The sequence below is a fragment of the Lagopus leucura genome, unplaced genomic scaffold (assembly GCF_019238085.1).
Source record: "Lagopus leucura isolate 7727_CA_CO unplaced genomic scaffold, USGS_WTPT01 Super-Scaffold_100002, whole genome shotgun sequence".
In the NCBI taxonomy this organism is placed as follows: domain Eukaryota; kingdom Metazoa; phylum Chordata; class Aves; order Galliformes; family Phasianidae; genus Lagopus; species Lagopus leucura.
This window is the reverse complement of record NW_024962263.1, coordinates 87,600,979-87,618,808: the sequence shown is the minus strand read 5'-3', so window position 1 is coordinate 87,618,808 and position 17,830 is coordinate 87,600,979. Positions and strand designations below refer to the sequence as shown.

At 39.0% G+C, this 17,830-nt stretch overlaps 1 protein-coding gene across 1 annotated transcript in view; it reads right to left on the bottom strand.

The window, feature by feature from the left end:
• Positions 1–121: 121 nt before the first annotated feature.
• Positions 122–17,830, bottom strand: part of DENND3 (DENN domain containing 3) — a 38,696-nt gene continuing 20,987 nt past the window's right edge. The window contains exons 11-23 of the mRNA XM_042869854.1: positions 15,172–15,275; positions 14,670–14,851; positions 13,520–14,041; positions 12,179–12,441; positions 10,973–11,143; positions 9,869–9,998; positions 9,370–9,477; positions 7,694–7,833; positions 6,367–6,527; positions 4,848–4,981; positions 3,720–3,835; positions 3,453–3,590; positions 122–1,583 (exon numbers count right to left, since the gene is read on the bottom strand). Coding sequence (XP_042725788.1) covers positions 1,383–1,583; positions 3,453–3,590; positions 3,720–3,835; positions 4,848–4,981; positions 6,367–6,527; positions 7,694–7,833; positions 9,370–9,477; positions 9,869–9,998; positions 10,973–11,143; positions 12,179–12,441; positions 13,520–14,041; positions 14,670–14,851; positions 15,172–15,275 — 2,370 coding nt within the window. The 3' untranslated portion in view covers positions 122–1,382. The remainder of the gene's footprint in view (positions 1,584–3,452; positions 3,591–3,719; positions 3,836–4,847; positions 4,982–6,366; positions 6,528–7,693; positions 7,834–9,369; positions 9,478–9,868; positions 9,999–10,972; positions 11,144–12,178; positions 12,442–13,519; positions 14,042–14,669; positions 14,852–15,171; positions 15,276–17,830) is intronic.

Sequence of the window (17,830 nt, the reverse complement as noted above, 5' to 3'; positions counted from 1 at the left end):
ATTATTCTTAGCACAAAGAGGTGATGCAAGTCAATGTAAAAAAAAAAAAAGTTCAAAAAAAATACAGTTTTTGTATTGTGCACTACATTATATGGGAAAAAGGAACAAAGAAAAGCCAGAGTATCAATATAGTGTTTAATATTCTTCAATTGAAAAACACTAAAAAGGTAAAATTACAGTTATCATCACATAAAACCTTTCATCTGAAAGATTTACAGATGGAGTATACTTTTAGTAGTTTACATTTCTAGCAGGCCTACAGTTTCAGCTTATATTTGTTGAAAAAGTAGCAGCCCATTTGTTCCTTCTGTTTGTAATAATTTAAGCATTGTATTCCACTTCACTCAGCACTGATACAAGTAAAACTATTCTGCAAAGATTGTTTTACTTGCAGATGATTTTGTTATCAATGGAAAAAGAGTACATTAGGAAGTGATTAGGAAATGCTGCTTGAAAGAACCCTTCAGAAGGCAATTTGATGATGCCCACCTCAGCAGTTAAGGCATAGTTTGACGACTTTGAAGGTTCTATATTGAATGTCAGCAGTTCCTCTGATTACAGAAATGTTGGCTGAAGGGAGGACCGGCAGAGATTCTTTGCACAGTTACTAAAAGGTTGCTTCCAAAAGCAAATGTAATGCGTACAGTAGTTAAATAAAGTATTTCAGATGGGGAAAATAATGTCAGTTTCATAAATGCCAAGTGCTGTGCATTGTTTTTAGGAGAAGAACAGTTACTGACACTATGCAAGTATCCTGTTTTAGCAGCAGGAAGTTTCCAGTGCTATCAAGAAGAGTCTGCCTGTATCTACCTTTTAAATAATACAGCACCATAAATATATACATACAGTGATCATGGGCAGTCTTCCCAGCTAATTCTAGCTCATAGTTCAGAAAGATAAATACTCAGCATTTACATTAACTCAATGAGTCAAACAAATCCATTGGGTGTTTTGTTTTTGCTTTCATTCTGGGATTTGTTGTTTCCTTGTTTGATTTCAGTGAACATTTCCAGCTACTATATGCACTGCTGAGAAAGCTCCTGTGGAATTACTGTGCCTATCCTCAGCAGCTTCAGCTAATTTAATGTAGCCTGCATAACAGACCTGGCCTTCAACTCAGATCCTTCACAATAAAATATGGTTAAGTTTAAGCCAGTGATCCCTCTACTCACATTTCCATTTCTTTATCAAATGTGCAGGTGCAGTACAAGGTGAAAGGAGAGAATCATTTCAAAGCTGATTTTCAACAACAATGCAGCTACTGAAAATAGCTGAATAAATACAAAAATAACACTGACAGGTGGCTGAAAAAGAAGTAGCTAGAGTAACCAAGGTCTGAGGTCTTTTTTCCAGCACAGGTAGACATATTTTGAATAGCTTCGCTATTCAACTTTCCAAATGGCAATTTTCCCTTCTTCCTTTCCAGCACCACTGAGGACGTATCTGTCCTCTGCAGAGCAAAGAGCCTTTACTGTATCAGCGTGACCAAACAATTCTTTCTCCACAGTCTTCTTCTCAGCACTGATCACGTAGATCTTCCCTTTGATTTTGCCTTGTGATGTTCCAGTGCTGCCAACCCACATCTGGAGGAAAAACAAAACAATATTTTTTTGACTCATGAAATTTTAAGACATAGTTGAGATAGGGTTTTCCTTTGCTAAGCTGGAAAATGGCAACGAGTGAGAATTTCCTTTATATGCATTTGTTGGAGTAAATGGCTTCCCCTCCACACAAAGAGGTTCCAAAGAGGATCTCTGTGGAAAAGAAAATAATCAGACTGTTGTGTCTGATTTCCATTCCTGGAAAAAAAGCGAAGGTCATAACAGAGAAAAAGATCGCTGAGTACACGAAGAAACACTACCAGGAACAAGTCAGCAGAGCTCCTGCAAAAAGGTAAACTGCCTCAGTGACTGGCAGAGCAGCAGGAGGGGAGTAATTGCCAGTAGACATGGAGCACAAGGATTATCATCCATAGAAGCACAAGGATTCTGATCCATAGAAGCACAGAACCATTGAATGGCTTGGGTTGGAAGGGACCCCAAGGATCATTAGTTCCAACTCCTCTGCCACAGGCAGGGCCATCAATCTCCAGATCTCGTACTGGACCAGGTTGCCCAGGCTCCCATCCAAAAGCCCTCAGCTTACCTTAAGTTTCACAGGTACAGTGCAGACAGAAGCTGTCATTTCACCACTGTACAAAAACCACAGCCTGCTCATATCCTGAGTTCTATGACTAGTTCTAATCACACTCTGCAAGGACATTGAGAAGATTCAGAGAAAAAGAACTGAAACTATCAAGGGCAAGGAGCAGCAGTCATAAGTGAAGATGAAAATAAAAATTAAGAAGGCTGAGTTTGTGCATACCCCCTCCGTGGTATTGCTACTGCCACCATAAGACATAGGGCATGGTGAGAGGCACCTGGTCTGGCCTGGTAGAACAGAGCTGTGGTCTTCACATGGATAGTTTTGTACAGGGCGAGTCCAGGCTCCCAGAGGCATGTAGGTAAGAGGAATATGTGATAAGGTAGTAAGGTGATATTCAAGGTGTAAGGTGAGGAGAAGGCTCTGGGAAACCTCATGCTCTCTCATCCATGACACACCCAGAGCATACATTGCACCAGGCAGCAGCGTGAGTGGGAGGAAGCCCTAAAATAAGAATTAAACATACCCAGCTCTACTTGGGGGAGTGCTGTATCTAAAGCTATATTTCATTTCTGTTCACAAACTTAGCCAAAGGCTGGATACACAAAAAGCTTTTCCTATCTCATAAGATACTTCCTGAAAAAAAAAATGTCATTCTACAAGATGGATTCTCATCTTGTGGAAAACCTGAGGGGAAAATGAAAATATTTTTCCTTTATATTAGCTATTTACTTGTAAGTTAACCCTAAACACACCCATGTCATATCACAACTACAGTCATTTGCACAGCTACTGATACTACCCAGAAACAGCAGGTACAGCTAGAGGCCAAAAATGACAGGCACTCAAGATAGCTAGGTAGGAAGCGTTGGCCCTTTTGTCTCTGTTCAGTTAGACATGCAGTAACTAAACAAGAAAAAGGTCATCTACAAAAACAGACAAACAATAAATGCCAAGCAGCATGGCTATTAACCTTTTCCAAGGTTTAGTCTTAGGAGCCCTGAGATTAAATATCAAGGGACCTAAACTTTCAGCTTCTACCATTCCCTGAAAATGTCAATGGCTAATAAAAGTCACCAGGCTTTTAATTACTTGTGAGATTTTTTTGGCCTGACATGTATTTTGGGCTACAGTCATAGCAGCCAGTTGCAGTGGGCTATGATTTAAAAGAAAAATCAATGTTTTAAACTAATACATTGGCAAACAGTCTGTAAGGAAGCTAACTAATAAAAGCCTGTGAGAGCTGTAAACAAACAAAGCTTTGGTAAAGAAGTCTACAACAAATGAAAATCAGTCCAAATGTCTCTCACCTGATTTTTGACTTGTATCATGCAGGTAATCTCAGAGCAATCCTGAAGATGAATTTTTTGAGGTGTGCTTGCAAAGTCTTTGGTGTTCCAAATATACAGGTCACTACTCCCTGAGTAAGATGCCCACACTTCATTTCTCTGAAGCACAGAAAGTTATGTTTAACCTTAGCAGTGCTGACAGCAAGCATACTGCAATAAGTAACTACACAGTTGCTGGCGTGTCGCGACAGCTTTCTTCACACCATATTAGCAGTTCAAATGTAATACCTCAGGAAAGAGCTGGAAGCAGAGGAAATATGAACACACATCCTTCAGGTGATGCTCAATCTTCATTTGTAGTCGAAATTCGTAAGTTGACATTACAAATATGCAACTTCCAGTGCCTTCAATATCAGATAAAGGGTTATTAGCAGAAGTGCCAACTCCTTTCACATCCATAAGCCCTGAGCAAAACTGGCAAAATAAAATGGATGCACCTAACAGCTGTCTTATTTCTCAATCAACAGTGACATCTTAGAGGCTCTTCCTGTTTTTTATAGTATCTATTTCTTACTTCTGTTTTCTTCAAATGCTGGTTACTATTTTTGCAGTACAAACAACTGTTTAAGTCCAAAAATAGTGAGAGAAGAGATTCCTTTACATTAGGAGATCCCACAGTTAGGTTCCCTAGTACACAGTTCTTTTAATCTACAGAACTGAGATGAAGTGTTTGTGCTACAAAGTTAATCTTTAACCCACCAAAGCACTGCTACTACTTGCTGCACAAATTCCCAAAGACTGCACCTGCTTTCTGTTTCCCCTGTTGTTCTGTTAAGGTGTGCTTAGATACAGGCTCCTGAGTATGGCAGTACTTATTATCAGTGCAGTCTTGAACACACCACCATTTATGAAATTACTTCAAGTAATTTATTAAATTACTTCAAGGGAAAAGATGTTTAACATAAATGCTGGCTTTATTCACCTAGACACTTGCAGAAGGGATGACAAGTTCTAAACGTGCCCAGTTTGAGGATTACCAACTGAGATCAATACCATACAATCAAAATTAAAAAGTCAAAATACCAAAAGCAACTTGCAGATGTTTACCCCTTCAGACTTTAAAACAACTTCCTCTAAGCTTTCCATTCCAACCTACAGGTGTGGCCAGGAGGGGTCAGGCAAACAGTGCAGCCAGAGGCCACCTCCTGTAGCAGAGGCAGTATTCTCAGGAGAGACTCAAGCTAGCTAATTAAGACTTTTGGAGGCCTCACTTACAGAAGGCTACTTAAACACACCAAGTGGGAACTGAGGGTAGAACATCACGCATACAAAGTCAGAGTGTGAGTTTAATGTATTGGTCTGACTAATAAAACAGCTTTTTTATTTTTGTTTTTAATTTTTGAGGAATTAACTTACAGCACCACAGTTGGCCATTATGAAGTTTAATAGAAGTTAGGTTTTGGCAGGGCAGCTGAAAAGCACGGTTAACCTTCAGAGTGCTGATGTTCCAAGCAATCACTGTTCCATCTAAGCTGCTCGAGTATGCTTCACTGTTGACACAGACAAAAAAAAAAACCAAAAAAACCCAGTATGTTGTACATTCACATTCAGAACAAAATTCATACAGAAGGACTTGCAAAATCACAAGTTTTACAATAAGCCAAAGCCCAAGAGGCTTCAAGGCCAGATATAATTTTAACAGTAAGCAGTCAGCTGTACTCAGCCATTTCAAACAGTGACTGGAGTTTTGAAAGGAAGGGAGCACACTCATTCTGTGTGAACACCAAAATGCTTGAGGAAGGACCTACACTTTTTCCCTACCTATGTTTGTTTTACACTGCTGGTTCTAAACAGTTCTATTTTGCTCATCGCAGCTGGTTTAGGTCATGTTTTGGAGTGTCCAATTCCATTATTTTAGTGTAATTTAATTATTTGAGTGTGCATTATTTCAGTGTGAATTTAAGCAGCCAACAGCAACTTCTGAGTTACAGCCAAGCATCCATCCTTCTAGCTGTTTGTCTCCTGTTAGAACTAATGTATTCTGGCACAGATACTTTTTTCTTCGTCACAGATTATACTCCAAGACCTTAACTCACTAGCAGCATTGCAGGCTAATTCAGGCCTCTAAGTGAACTAGAGCATGGAATACATCATGGTTGAAGAGCTAAATACAACAAAAACATCCCCTGCAGTTTTCCTGAACACTGTTGCCTTTTCGATTTTCTCTTTTCCTCTCAAGGCAGGACCAAAACATCTCAAGATCTTTTTTTTCTTTGCTACTGCACCTGAGAAAACCAATCATGCAATCCCTTCTACCTTTGACATTTGTTTTCTTCAGATAAGAGTACCTTTTCCAGTAGGCCCTAATGACACCTAAGCAAATTCCCCCTCAAAACCCAGTCATGCCTGCTGCAACACTAGGAGAACTGAGGCTTGTCTCTGGTCTGTCACTCTAAATTAACTAGTTAATACCTTCAGTTAAACCCTTCCCAATGCTACCAAAAGATTAGAAGCATTTTCTCTGAACAAAATGAGGAATGTACTATTTCCTTTAAAAACATGCAGGATAAACTCTGAAGCATGTTGTAAAAATCAACGATCAAGTGCTCAAAGCAAAAATGAAATGGTCTTTAAATTGCATCTCTACTGATTCGTACAGAGCCACCAACTTCCAGCTGCTCTACATCTCGCCTGAAGAAAATATTCCTCTATCATCTTTGTTCCAAAGTACATAATGATTTTTCATTAGGAAGGAAATAGTTTGCAATACACAATAATGGGAGCTACAATACTAGACACAGTGATGTCTGACAGTAGTAGGATGGCTTTCTATTTAACCACAGGAAGATTCTCCGTAATACTCGTGACTTTTCCAGTCTCTCAACATTTTCTTGTAGATGCATTTTTAAGAAGAAAACATTGTAATTAAATATACCTGGGTATTCCATTCTTCTTCTCCACAACTATGTCTGTAATATCAGAATGGTGATCATTTAGTTGCTTATTACAAGACATACTGTGAGTGTTGATTATATAAATAATGGAGTCTTGAGAACCAATCCATACTTGACTCTGTTCTACCATTACCATACAAGTCTGGGGAGAAAAAACAGGATTAAATACTAAAAACAAAACAAAACAACACTTTTTAACATAAAGGAAAAAGGCTACATTACAAGTCACAGCTTTCTGGTGATTACAGTAAGGGATTAAAACTCAGCACTCCAGTATTTATCCTTTGCTCAGCCGGAGGGAGCAGAAGGACAGATCTCTTTGCTGAGTTTAACTTTCAGTAAACAAGATTAATTATGTATTTTGGTAATTGGTTCAAAGTTGTGTTTCCTGGCTTAAACAAAGTAGAAGTTACAGAGGGCACTGGGGAAATTACAGAATTTGGTGTATTTCTGTCTTCTGTATTGGAAGCTGTACTCACCATCTGATATAAACACCACTCCTACTTTACTTAAAGTGGTGCCTAGGAAAACACCACTTTCTCCTTTATTGTGCCTGGAATATCCCGCCCCCATTCAGAAATTCTTAATTTCTCCCTCCTGAGTCCCACAAGACCCAGGTCTTCCTCTTCTTCTCTTCCTCCTCTTTAGAATAGGTCAGCATCCAGCTCTTCTCCAAGATTTCTATTTTTCCTCTACCATCAGCTTTGTCCCCCCCCCTTTTCAATTTTTTTCCCCGCATTCATCCACAGAAATGTTTCTCAACTTCCACACAAGTCACCTACGAAGCCCTTTGCTACATGTTCCCTCTTCTGTATGTTTTTCACTCGGTCCAAAGCCTGTTTCAGCCCTCCCTTTCACTGAGTTTTTCAATTCAAATTCCCACAAGTAACTCTCTTTGATCTGTTGTCTGAGTCTTCTTTTAGAACTATCTGTATCACCCACTAGTTTCCTTACACATTTCTCCAGTTTTTAGCTCTTCAGCACAGATGACTTTCCAACTGTGCTTAGGGCTATCTCTGTTCTCTTTTTATATAGATTCTTTCCACTCAGCTGTTTCCAACCAGCCTTCCTGCTCCAAGAACCCACTAGGCTAGCATGCCATCTCCTCAGTCAATCCATCACTTCCTACCAGTTGACTTGTTTTGTTACAAAACCTTTTTCTCTCAATCTTCCGTTTCTCCAAGTTAACTGCAGCATAACTCAAATACCCTTCAACCTCTAAGGGATGACTGTCTGGCCCAGTGTTAATTAGGCTATCAGCAACAGAAAAAACAAGCTAAATCATCAGTCATGGTGTGTTAGTCTTACCAGTTTACAGCGGCCCATTCTGAAACAGTGCTGCTGAATAGTCCAGGTAGATGCATCAAAGACCACAACTTTCCCTTCGTTTAAAGCACACCACAGTTTTGGATGAGCATTGTCAGGTCTTTCTGAAATGTCAAGATGTCCTAGAAACAAAGCAGAGAAGATGAGAGAAGAAAATAAAACATTTCCGAGACACATGGAAAAAACATTATTAGAGGCAGAGCAATGAAATGCTTCTGTGTTCTGGAACTTATATTACCAGTTAACAAATGACACAGTTCACACTGAATTTGTGCTTCTTATCTAATTGGTGATTTCACCTGATGGTTTAACCTCACACTTCAATGTTATTCAGAGCAGAGATGATCTTTTTCACTGACAAATGTTTAGATAACTGGAATTGCAGGGAGGCTTGTAAGCCCTATGAAATAAATCTAGTGACTCCATTCATTCCATCTGCCACATGACTGTTTCATTTAGAAGAAAGCAAGCTCCATTCAAAGGAAGAAAAGCACAACCAAACCCTCCACCACCACCACACACAGATTCTCCATCCAACTTTCTGAACTGTGGAATTCACTTTGTGCTTTTGTCTCAGGAATTACACGTGAACTTAAGTCAGGAGATGAGTAAGGTTATGAAATTAACTCAGAATTAACACCTCTCAACTCAGATTCATATCTACTGTGAACAGCCCCAGATAAAAGTGCTTTTTTTTTTTTTAATTCCTTGTTGTTGTTTTAAGTATGATCATGTATTTGTTCCCTCACAGATCATTTGCTCTTGAAATAAATCAGGATCATGTAACAAAGGATATTTATTTCTAGGATTTCTTCTTTGCCTTTTGGCCAAATGCACGTTTTGAGCAAGACATACACTGAGATCCAGTGAGTTCTTAGTGCCTCTGAATCACAATCCCCATGCAAGTCATTTCTCACAAGTACACACTAACAGCATGCTCCTCACTTCCAGGTGTGAAACCTGAGGTGAAAACTTTAGTTTATGTTCGGGCCGAAATCTCATTAAGTGCACATATGACTGCTCTGAAAAATCCAAGACTATCCAAATTAAGCAGCTAAAATGAGATGAAGCTTTTGCCCCTGACTTCTTTTTTTCCAGTGCATTTTTAATTAATGAGATATAAGTGTGCCAAATATCACACAGAAGATCACAGGGAAAATAATACTGCATTCTTCAGGCATGGACTTAAATCACATGGGATGAATTAGATATCAGATCACATACAGTGAGAGTCACAGGAATATAGATCTGGCTGGGATTTCTGCACTGGGGTTCAACTAACCACTCCTATATGACTACTGAAAATGAGTAGTGACTATGAAAATGAGCAGTGAACACTGAACTGACTATGAAATGAGCAGTGTCATCATTTTTCCACCCTGCTCAATAAGCAAGGTAGAAAACTTAATGGCAAACTGACACATTAACATACAATTGAAGACAATTAAAACACATACACACATAGGATGGCAAATTAAGACTGTGAAAGCTACATTAATATATCACTATTCTTTTTCAGTAATCTTCTGTTTTAGTAGTCTATACACAACCAAGGCCTGTCAGAATGTGAACAAAATCAGGCAGTCATAATACCAGGTGCTAGGAGATAACATTTTATAGGTTAATTGAGGCAACTATAAAGAAATACATCACCTTACCTGGAGTATAAAGCAAGACATCTATTGCCTGTGGAAATGTCTCACCAGCTGATGGGTTGATCTTATGCTTTAATGTCTCTGAGGTTGTTTTGGGGATCATCATAGGCACTAAAATAGGTTTTTAAAAGGTCATGAATTGCATAGTTGAGCCTGAAGCAGATCTACAATCCTCATGAAAGAATAATTATGTACCACTTATTCCCATTTTTTCTTCTAACTTTAGCTGACTGTGAAAGCCCAGTACTTTAATAAAAGAAGCATGCATTTATCCAAAAAACAAACACAAGAAAAACCCACCCAACACAGTATACTGATATCAGTATAGTTTCTAACTAAACAAAAATAAATATTTAATAAAGAATGGCAACCAAAGAGCAACAAGGCTATCATCATCTTATATCTCTAGAGATAACCAGTTTGAAAAACAAACTGTAAACAGAAAAGGCTGAAATAGACGATGAGATACCAGCAGGCTTCATAGCACTGTTACATGACTGACCTTCATTCTTCATCCTGTCAAAATAAGACAGTTTAGAGGCTGCATATATGGCTTTGGAGGACTGCAGTGCACCAACGACAGCATCCATCAGAAGAACGTTTGTCAGTGCTTGCTGAATATACTGAGGATCCTAAAGAAAAAAGTCTTACTGTAGTTTACCCACTACTCATCATTCTTGCATGTCTCCATATTCAACCATCACAATGCAAGTCACACTTAAGCACAAGCACTAGCCAGCTGCTTTTCTGGAGCATAACCCACGCTAGCTGCAAGCAAACCTCACTATCACATGAGATTTCACCCCAAAGCAAGGGCATAAAGCAAAGAACCAAGAGCTACAGTTAATTCATTGCCCTGAAAGAGGTACTTTGGGTCTGGCACAATTTTGATTCAGAATGCACAACTGAAACTGTATGAACTGCACTGATGGAAGACACACAGCACACACAGAACAGACACCAATTTCCATCCTTGACCTGTCTGCATAGTAGAGAAGAACACTTTTCTTGACCTCATCTAATACTACCCAAATCCTTCCTAAAAAAAATCACCAAGATGCCTTTTCACTATTAAATTCATCACTCATGAAGAATTTAGTCTTTTGGCTGGGAACCATTCTCGTATGATCCTTCTTCCTCAAAGGTTTTGTGGCAGAAGACGCATCTTGCTCTATTTATTCAAAGGATCTACAGCTACCAAGATTCCAGCACGGCAAAGAAAAAGAAATAATCCCTGTAAACATTACACTTTGTGTAAGGGAAGTAAGGCATGGTAAGCTTCTTTTAGGATCACTGCTCTCATTTCATAAGCTTAAGCTACCAGTGTAATTCACAAAACTGGTAACTAAACAGAAAGGTCCAAATTAATGGAGAAAAAAAATTCCTTATTTTTAAATGCAGTATTTAATTGTACATATTTAAGTGTACTATTTTGCTAGTATTCTGGATGTATTATATTTAGAAGCAACATCAGAAACAACATCTTATTACTTAGATATCACATGCTAAAACCAAGAAATTCCAAGACTGATACAGAAATTATTTAGAACAGAAACAGAAAGCACATATTTCACATTTATTTAGTTGGCTGCGCCCATTTTTATACCTTGTGATCATCTGCCATTTTCTTTCCAGCCCACATTTCTTTCACTATCAGGTACCAGAGATCACACTCAGTTTTCAGGTTAGCTTCAAATACTTGTTTTTTATATATCGTTTCAATCCTCAGAGTAGGTATTCTCAAAAGAAGGAAAGCTACAGTTGTGTTCTTAACATCCTGGAAACAAGAAAAGCAAGGAAGGTGTACCATGCAGTCACAACTAAGATGCAGTATTAATCCTACAGGATAACCTTTATCTAACTACAATTAATATTTCAGTTGTTCATACACACACTAAGCAGAAACGGTCTGTCAACAGGTTTTGTGAAAATGATCATTGCTAACAGTATCACCCAGGCTTCACTACAGAGTGGATACAGATTGGTGCTGATTTTGTAGTCAAAAATGTACATTTAACATTCATGTTATTATATTCCTCTGGCTCTGTGTACCAAGCCTTGTGTCCTGTAAATCTAAATTACAGCCTTTCAGTATCTAAAGGGAGCCTACTAACAGGAGGGGAGTCAATTCTTTGAAAGGATAGATAACAGCAGGACAAAGGAAATGAAGGAGAGAAGATTTAGGTAGAATGTCAGGGGGAAGTTCTTCACAGAGAGAGTGGTGAGGTGCTGGAACAGGCTGCCCAGAGAGGCTGTGGATGCCCCGTCCCTGGAGGTGTTCAATGACAGCTTGGATGGGGCCCTGGGCAGCCTGGTCTGGTATTAAATGTGGAGGTTGGTGACCACATTAAATGTGGCAGGGGATTGGAGCTTCATGATCCTTGAGTTCCCCTCCAACCCGGGCCATTCTGTGATCTAGATGTTAAGGACTCCAGATTATTTTTAAACCACACCATCCCAGCACCTAGCACACATCCACCTCTTCAAGACCTCTTATCCTTTGTGAGTTTCTGATTTCAGAGCTATTCATTACAGCTCTTACTGAGACAGTCTGAGGTAGGTCTTTCAGCAGAATGGAACATTGCCTGTCATCCACAGAACTGCAGGGGTTGGAAGGGACCACTGGAGACAATCTACTCCAACCCTCTCCTGCTGCTAAAGCAAGTTCCCAAGAGCAAATTGCACAGGAAAGTGTCCAGGTCAGTTCTGCAAACCTCCAGGGAAGGAGACTTCATAACCTCTCCGAGCAGCTTATTGCAGGGCTCTGTCACCCTCAAAGTGGAATTATTCAAGAAAATGACTCAATGCTCACCTCTATATCCCTGAAAGCAGCAATATGGACATAGCCAGGACGTCCTCCTTCAGTCAAAAGGAATAAACGCTTTTGGGTCAGTGCTATTTTTCCTACACCATAGTTAGTTTTAACTGAGCAGGATAACTTGTAGACACATTCATTCTTATCCAGATGTTCTATTACTGCTGGTGGCAGATTCACCTCTTGAGCTTCTGCTTCAGTTTCTTTCCAGTAGTTGTAGAAATCTCGGAATGTTTCAGGATCAATTTGTTTCTGCTGCCCTAAAAATTTTAAAACCTGTTTACTATGAGAAATTATTATATAGATTTAAATAGAAAGATAGTTTTAAAAGATATTGGCTTCCAGATTGCATTTCTAACAGTAAAATGGATAAGCAGAACTGGGTAAGCACTACTGAACTGAATACTTCTCACAATGGCATTTCAGTTCTTGGTTCCACAGAATGCAAACATACAACATATGTACCAACCCAGGATAAAAGCCAGTTAATTAATTAATTTAAAGACTTCAGCAACAGTTATTCCAAGTACTTAATTAATTATTCTAAGAATTCCAGTGAGCTTGGACAGCAGAATATCGAGTTCTTGTGAGATGTATGCTACTTTTGGCATTAAAAAATTTGCATTTTTAACTGACGTTTAATCTCTGTGGCCACAAAATATAACAATGACTGCAGTAAGAAGGTATAGAAATAGAATTGAATAGTATTCTATAAAAGCAGTCTTAATGTATGTTTTCAGAAATCTATCACAAGATTCAGATCTCATTCACAAGAGAAAAAAGTTTTCTCAAACATAAGCTCTCCATTTGCTATGATAATGATTCAAGAGGAATCTAACTGTAGCCACTCGAACTCTGTATTTCGCTAGTTCTTTTCAAAGGCCTGCCACCTTGCCAGATTACTTACTGGTTTTATAAGACATTACCCATTAGCAATTAGGACAGGCTTATAGTCACTTGACTCATCTTAGCCAAAGCAGAACTGTACACCATTAAAACACAAAATGAATAAAAACCAGCCCATGAATTCAATCTGAAAAATTTTAAGTTGTATGCTTAAATAGGTGAGAGGACTCTTCATCTCTTATTGTGGACACAGATACATCCATGTACCTGTGCATACATGTGCAGACGTACACGTGTACATCCTGTATACATCCATCTACTCTCCACACTTACTTCAATTAAATGAAAGCTCCAATACTGAGTTGACTATTAATTAAGAAGAGAAACAACTGGAGACACATTTTCTTTTATCCTAGTTCCCAAAAACAAAACCAGCTTTAAATTGTCATTGTGTCAGTGTAGATGATCAGTAAAAACGTACCCTCTACCCACCTACGGTTAAGGCATCAAACAGCCGATGTATGGTGTCTGTGTCTCTGACAATCCCAGACTCCTGGATTCGCTTCACAAAATCATCCAGCTGCATGTGTGTTTTTGGCAATTCAAAGTGTTTCACGTGGTCATCTGTTTTTGTCATTTCCCTTTGTTGTTCCATCACTAGGCTTATCAGCCTCTTCAGCTCAGGCTTGCGGTCAGCTTGAAAACGCTCAGAAGGAGGCAAGGTTTCCACAATTTTTCTTACAAGTTCAGTAGGGAAAATTCTTAAGTCTGTTTTATCTAGGTTCTGAAAGTCAGAAAGTGCATTTAGTAGTTTCCCTTGCATCAAGCTAATAAGTCCCCGGAGGTAGAAGTACCTTGCCAGCAATGCTGAGTTATCAGGTGGTAAGGTATTTATAGCTCTGCTGAGATGGTTGAAGAATTCTGTATAGTAGGAGTGAACACAGTGGCTCATCAGAGGAAAGTGAATTTCTGGGATTTTGAATGTACTAACTGATTTGGAGGGCTTTCTCACAGCTAGAAGTGAAAAAAAAGGTGGTACAGGAATTAGTAAAAGCATGAATTTCTCTGCAACCAGCAGTACTACAAACAAAAAGAATCCCACCACAACAATGTCTTCAATTAAAATGCATAAAATTCCTTAAGGTTAAAGTTATTTACGCTATACAAATGTATTTCTATATACATCCTTCTTAATATCAGAACATTCCCCATTCTGGTAATTTCCTTTCTAGAGAATACATGTTTTAAAGATGTATATATTCACATTATTCATATATCTCTTTATGTAATACACTAAAATATGCAAGTAAAATTACACATGTGAGTAAATCCATATCTGCAGTTCGGAAAGGCCTTGCTTAGTTACACAAAACTAAACCTAAGCAAATATTTAAATGCAGTGGAGAAATGGACATAAGGTCGGTAAGGACAGTAATCATGTCCCTATCCTCTGGTACAGCAGAACTTAATGCAGAATACAAGCTGATTTAACACGCAAAGAGAAGCACAGATGGGGCCCCAGCAGAAAATGACCCAGCTCACCAGACCTTTCAGCATCTGACACTGTTTTTGTGGAAATCTTTCAGTGATATCATACAAAATGAAAAAAACACTGCATTCATTCAGCACATTCTTCACTCACCAATGTCTGTCTCTATTCTTCGAAGTGAGGATTTTCTAGCAGGACTCTCTGGTAGTTTGATATCTTGCAGATTGGGCATACTGATAACCATACGCCTGTTAATGATGTTCTGTGAATTAAATCTTTTAGAAGCCATTTTCTCCATAGTAAGTCTTCTCGGAGTACGAAACATCAAGTTGAATCTGAAAAACAAAAAATTATATAATTAGGTTTAAAATTCTGCATATATACACAAACTAAATAACTACTTAATGCTATGAAACAGCAAGAAGAAAAAAATCAAGCGATAATCATAGTGTCAATTTACAGTTTTCACAGCCATGACTGGACACATCCATATCGCTCCTTCACAGTAAGCTTAATAAATTGGTCCATTAATTAGTCACAATCTTATTCACAGGTAACCTAATCTCATACCAGTACAGTCAAAAGGTCTTTTAGCACTCATACCATTTATCTCTGATAAAGTTCAAAACCACAACAAGCAAGGTGAAAAAGTTACCTATCCTCTTCAGACTGGGTGCTCAATTCAAGTCGAGCAAAAGCATCCATCTTTCTGTTCAAACGAGCTTTAAGAAAAGAGTGAAACATGTAGGTCTCTAAAACCTGTGAGAGACAGACTGGTTAGCTGTGGATCATTTACAAGTTAGCAGCATGTTTTGAGCATTTTTATCATCTTTCAAGACATACCCCTGAAAACATTCATTTTAGCAATCACAAAAACCAGAAGTACCTGACTTCAGCAACACAGTCACCTTCCACGTTTGCTTAGAGGCAAACAGTAACCTCAGACTACCTTCCAAAAGATGAAAGCAAACAAAAAATGGGAAATACTGAGCAAAAGAGGCCGATTTAGCTACTGAAGTTTAAACATAGCACTAATGCACTAACAGAAAAACATCTGTACGTTTAAATGTAAGCTTAAAAAAAAAAAACAAAACTTTACATTAATGACATATTCCAAAAGCTTGCCTAAAATACCCTTGCTAGTCCTGCAGTTACTATTTTTTTCACTTCATAAGTTACTGCTTATGTATCCATGCTTTGCTATGATGTTCTAAAAATGCAGATGAGAAAGATTTGTAATTAATACTGATATGCTGAAATTAATGGAAACATTACATCAACAGTTAGACAGTCCATACTCAAGACGCCACTTATCTGTCCGTTCTCACCTCTTACACATCCCTTAACAATGCATCCTTAATGCCTCCATAGATGCTATTGCACAAATTTCTGCTTTACGTATTCTCCAGTAGATGGCATATTTTGTTCCTTGTTGTATGCACAGGAATCACAGAATGGCCAGGGTTGGAAGGGACCTCAAGCATCATGAAGCTCCAACCCCCTGCCACATGCAGGGCCACCAACCTCCCCATTTAATACCAGACCAGGCTGCCCAGGGCCCCATCCAACCTGGCCTTGAACACCTCCAGGGATGGAGCATCCACAGCCTCTCCGGGCAGCCTGTTCCAGCACCTCGCCATTCTCAATCTGTAAAGAACTTCCCCCTGACATCCAACCTAAGTCTTCCCTCCCTCAACTTAAAACCATTTCCCCTTGTCCTGCAGTTATCAACCCTTTCAAAGAGTTGATTCCCCTCCTGTTTGTAGGCTCCCTTTAGGTACTGAAAGGCTGCAATGAGGTCACCCCGCAGCCTCCTTTTCTCCAGGCTGAACAAGCCCAGCTCCTTCAGCCTGTTTTCGTAGGGGAGGTGCTCCAGTGCCCTGATCATCTTTGTGGCTCTCCTATGGACCCTCTCCAACAGCTCCCTGTCTTTCTTATACTGGAGGCTCCAGACCTGGACACAGTACTGCAGATGGGGCCTCACAAGAGCAGAGTAGAGGGGGACAATCACCTCCCTGTCCCTGCTGGCCACCCCTCTTCTGATGGAGCCCAGGATACCATTTGCTTTCTGAGCTGCAAGAGCACACTGCTGGCTCATGTTAAGCTTTTTATCTATGAAGACCCCCAGGTCCTTCTCTGCAGGGCTGTCCTCATGAACTGACATGCTGCAGGAAATGAGCCCTTTCTAAAGGTTTTTAAAGATAAGGTTTTTAAAGATAGATAACACTATCTATCACTAGATAACACTAACACTGCCAGTAACATTAGATACCAACAGCAATTACTCTGTATTTGGCTACCTTGTGAGATTTAATTGAAAGCAAACCTATCGCTATGCTATGTTTAATTTCTGTTTAACCCACAGCTTACTGAAGAACTTACAGTTTCACCAAAAAAAGTGACAAGCACACAACTTTATAATTTTTAAGAAAGTAGGGTGGGATAAGAACCCACTTTATTAAGTATCTGTTAAAAACTATGGAGAAATTAATTAATTGTTATTTGGAGAATAACACACAGCACTTCATAAATCAGGTACTCACAGATCAGGTAAGTCTTGAAATCATTTTTTACTTAACTAATAGATGCTTTTGATTGGTTAATAACCCGGCTATTTAAAAATTATGACTTGAAAATCCTGGGATATTGGCTTGCTTTGTTGCAACAGAATTCTCCTAGAACACTGTAAATGATTAGACGCAAACCTTAAGAAGATGTAAATTCTGCTTCTCAGATATGCAACAGTTCAATTAATTGGAGGCTAATATTAAACTAATTAACTGTGCGAACAGTTTAATGTAAAAATACTAGTCTCAATTGCAAGGATGAAAATCTCAACTTAGCTTCCAAGCTAAGTACTCCAGCACTGCGAGAAACTCCGGCACAAATCTGTCTATTCTCAGCCTCTTTCTCCCTTATCCTCTCTTTTTCTGTTCTCACTTCCCTCCTCATTACTTCCCCTCCTCACCCAAAGGATCTCCAGCCTTTGATGATCAGTGAGTCTTCCACCAAAGGTACTGAGAACTACTCTACATCTCACAGTCCTGTGATCAAGCCACTCTCTCTTTAACAAGGAAATCATACCCATTCCATCTCCTTCAGATACATTAAGCCATTATTTTAAAAGCATACTCCTGCAACAGTGCTCCAAAGGAAAACACATCTGTATTCTTCACAGACATCTGTCTCACCACACACACTGACAAAAACTGAACTTGGAAACTTCAGAGGGCCTAAATCAAGCTTACTTTAACAGCAGGATCAAGGCAATGATGGCAGTAATGAAAAGAACTTCTACAGACAAAATCCACACA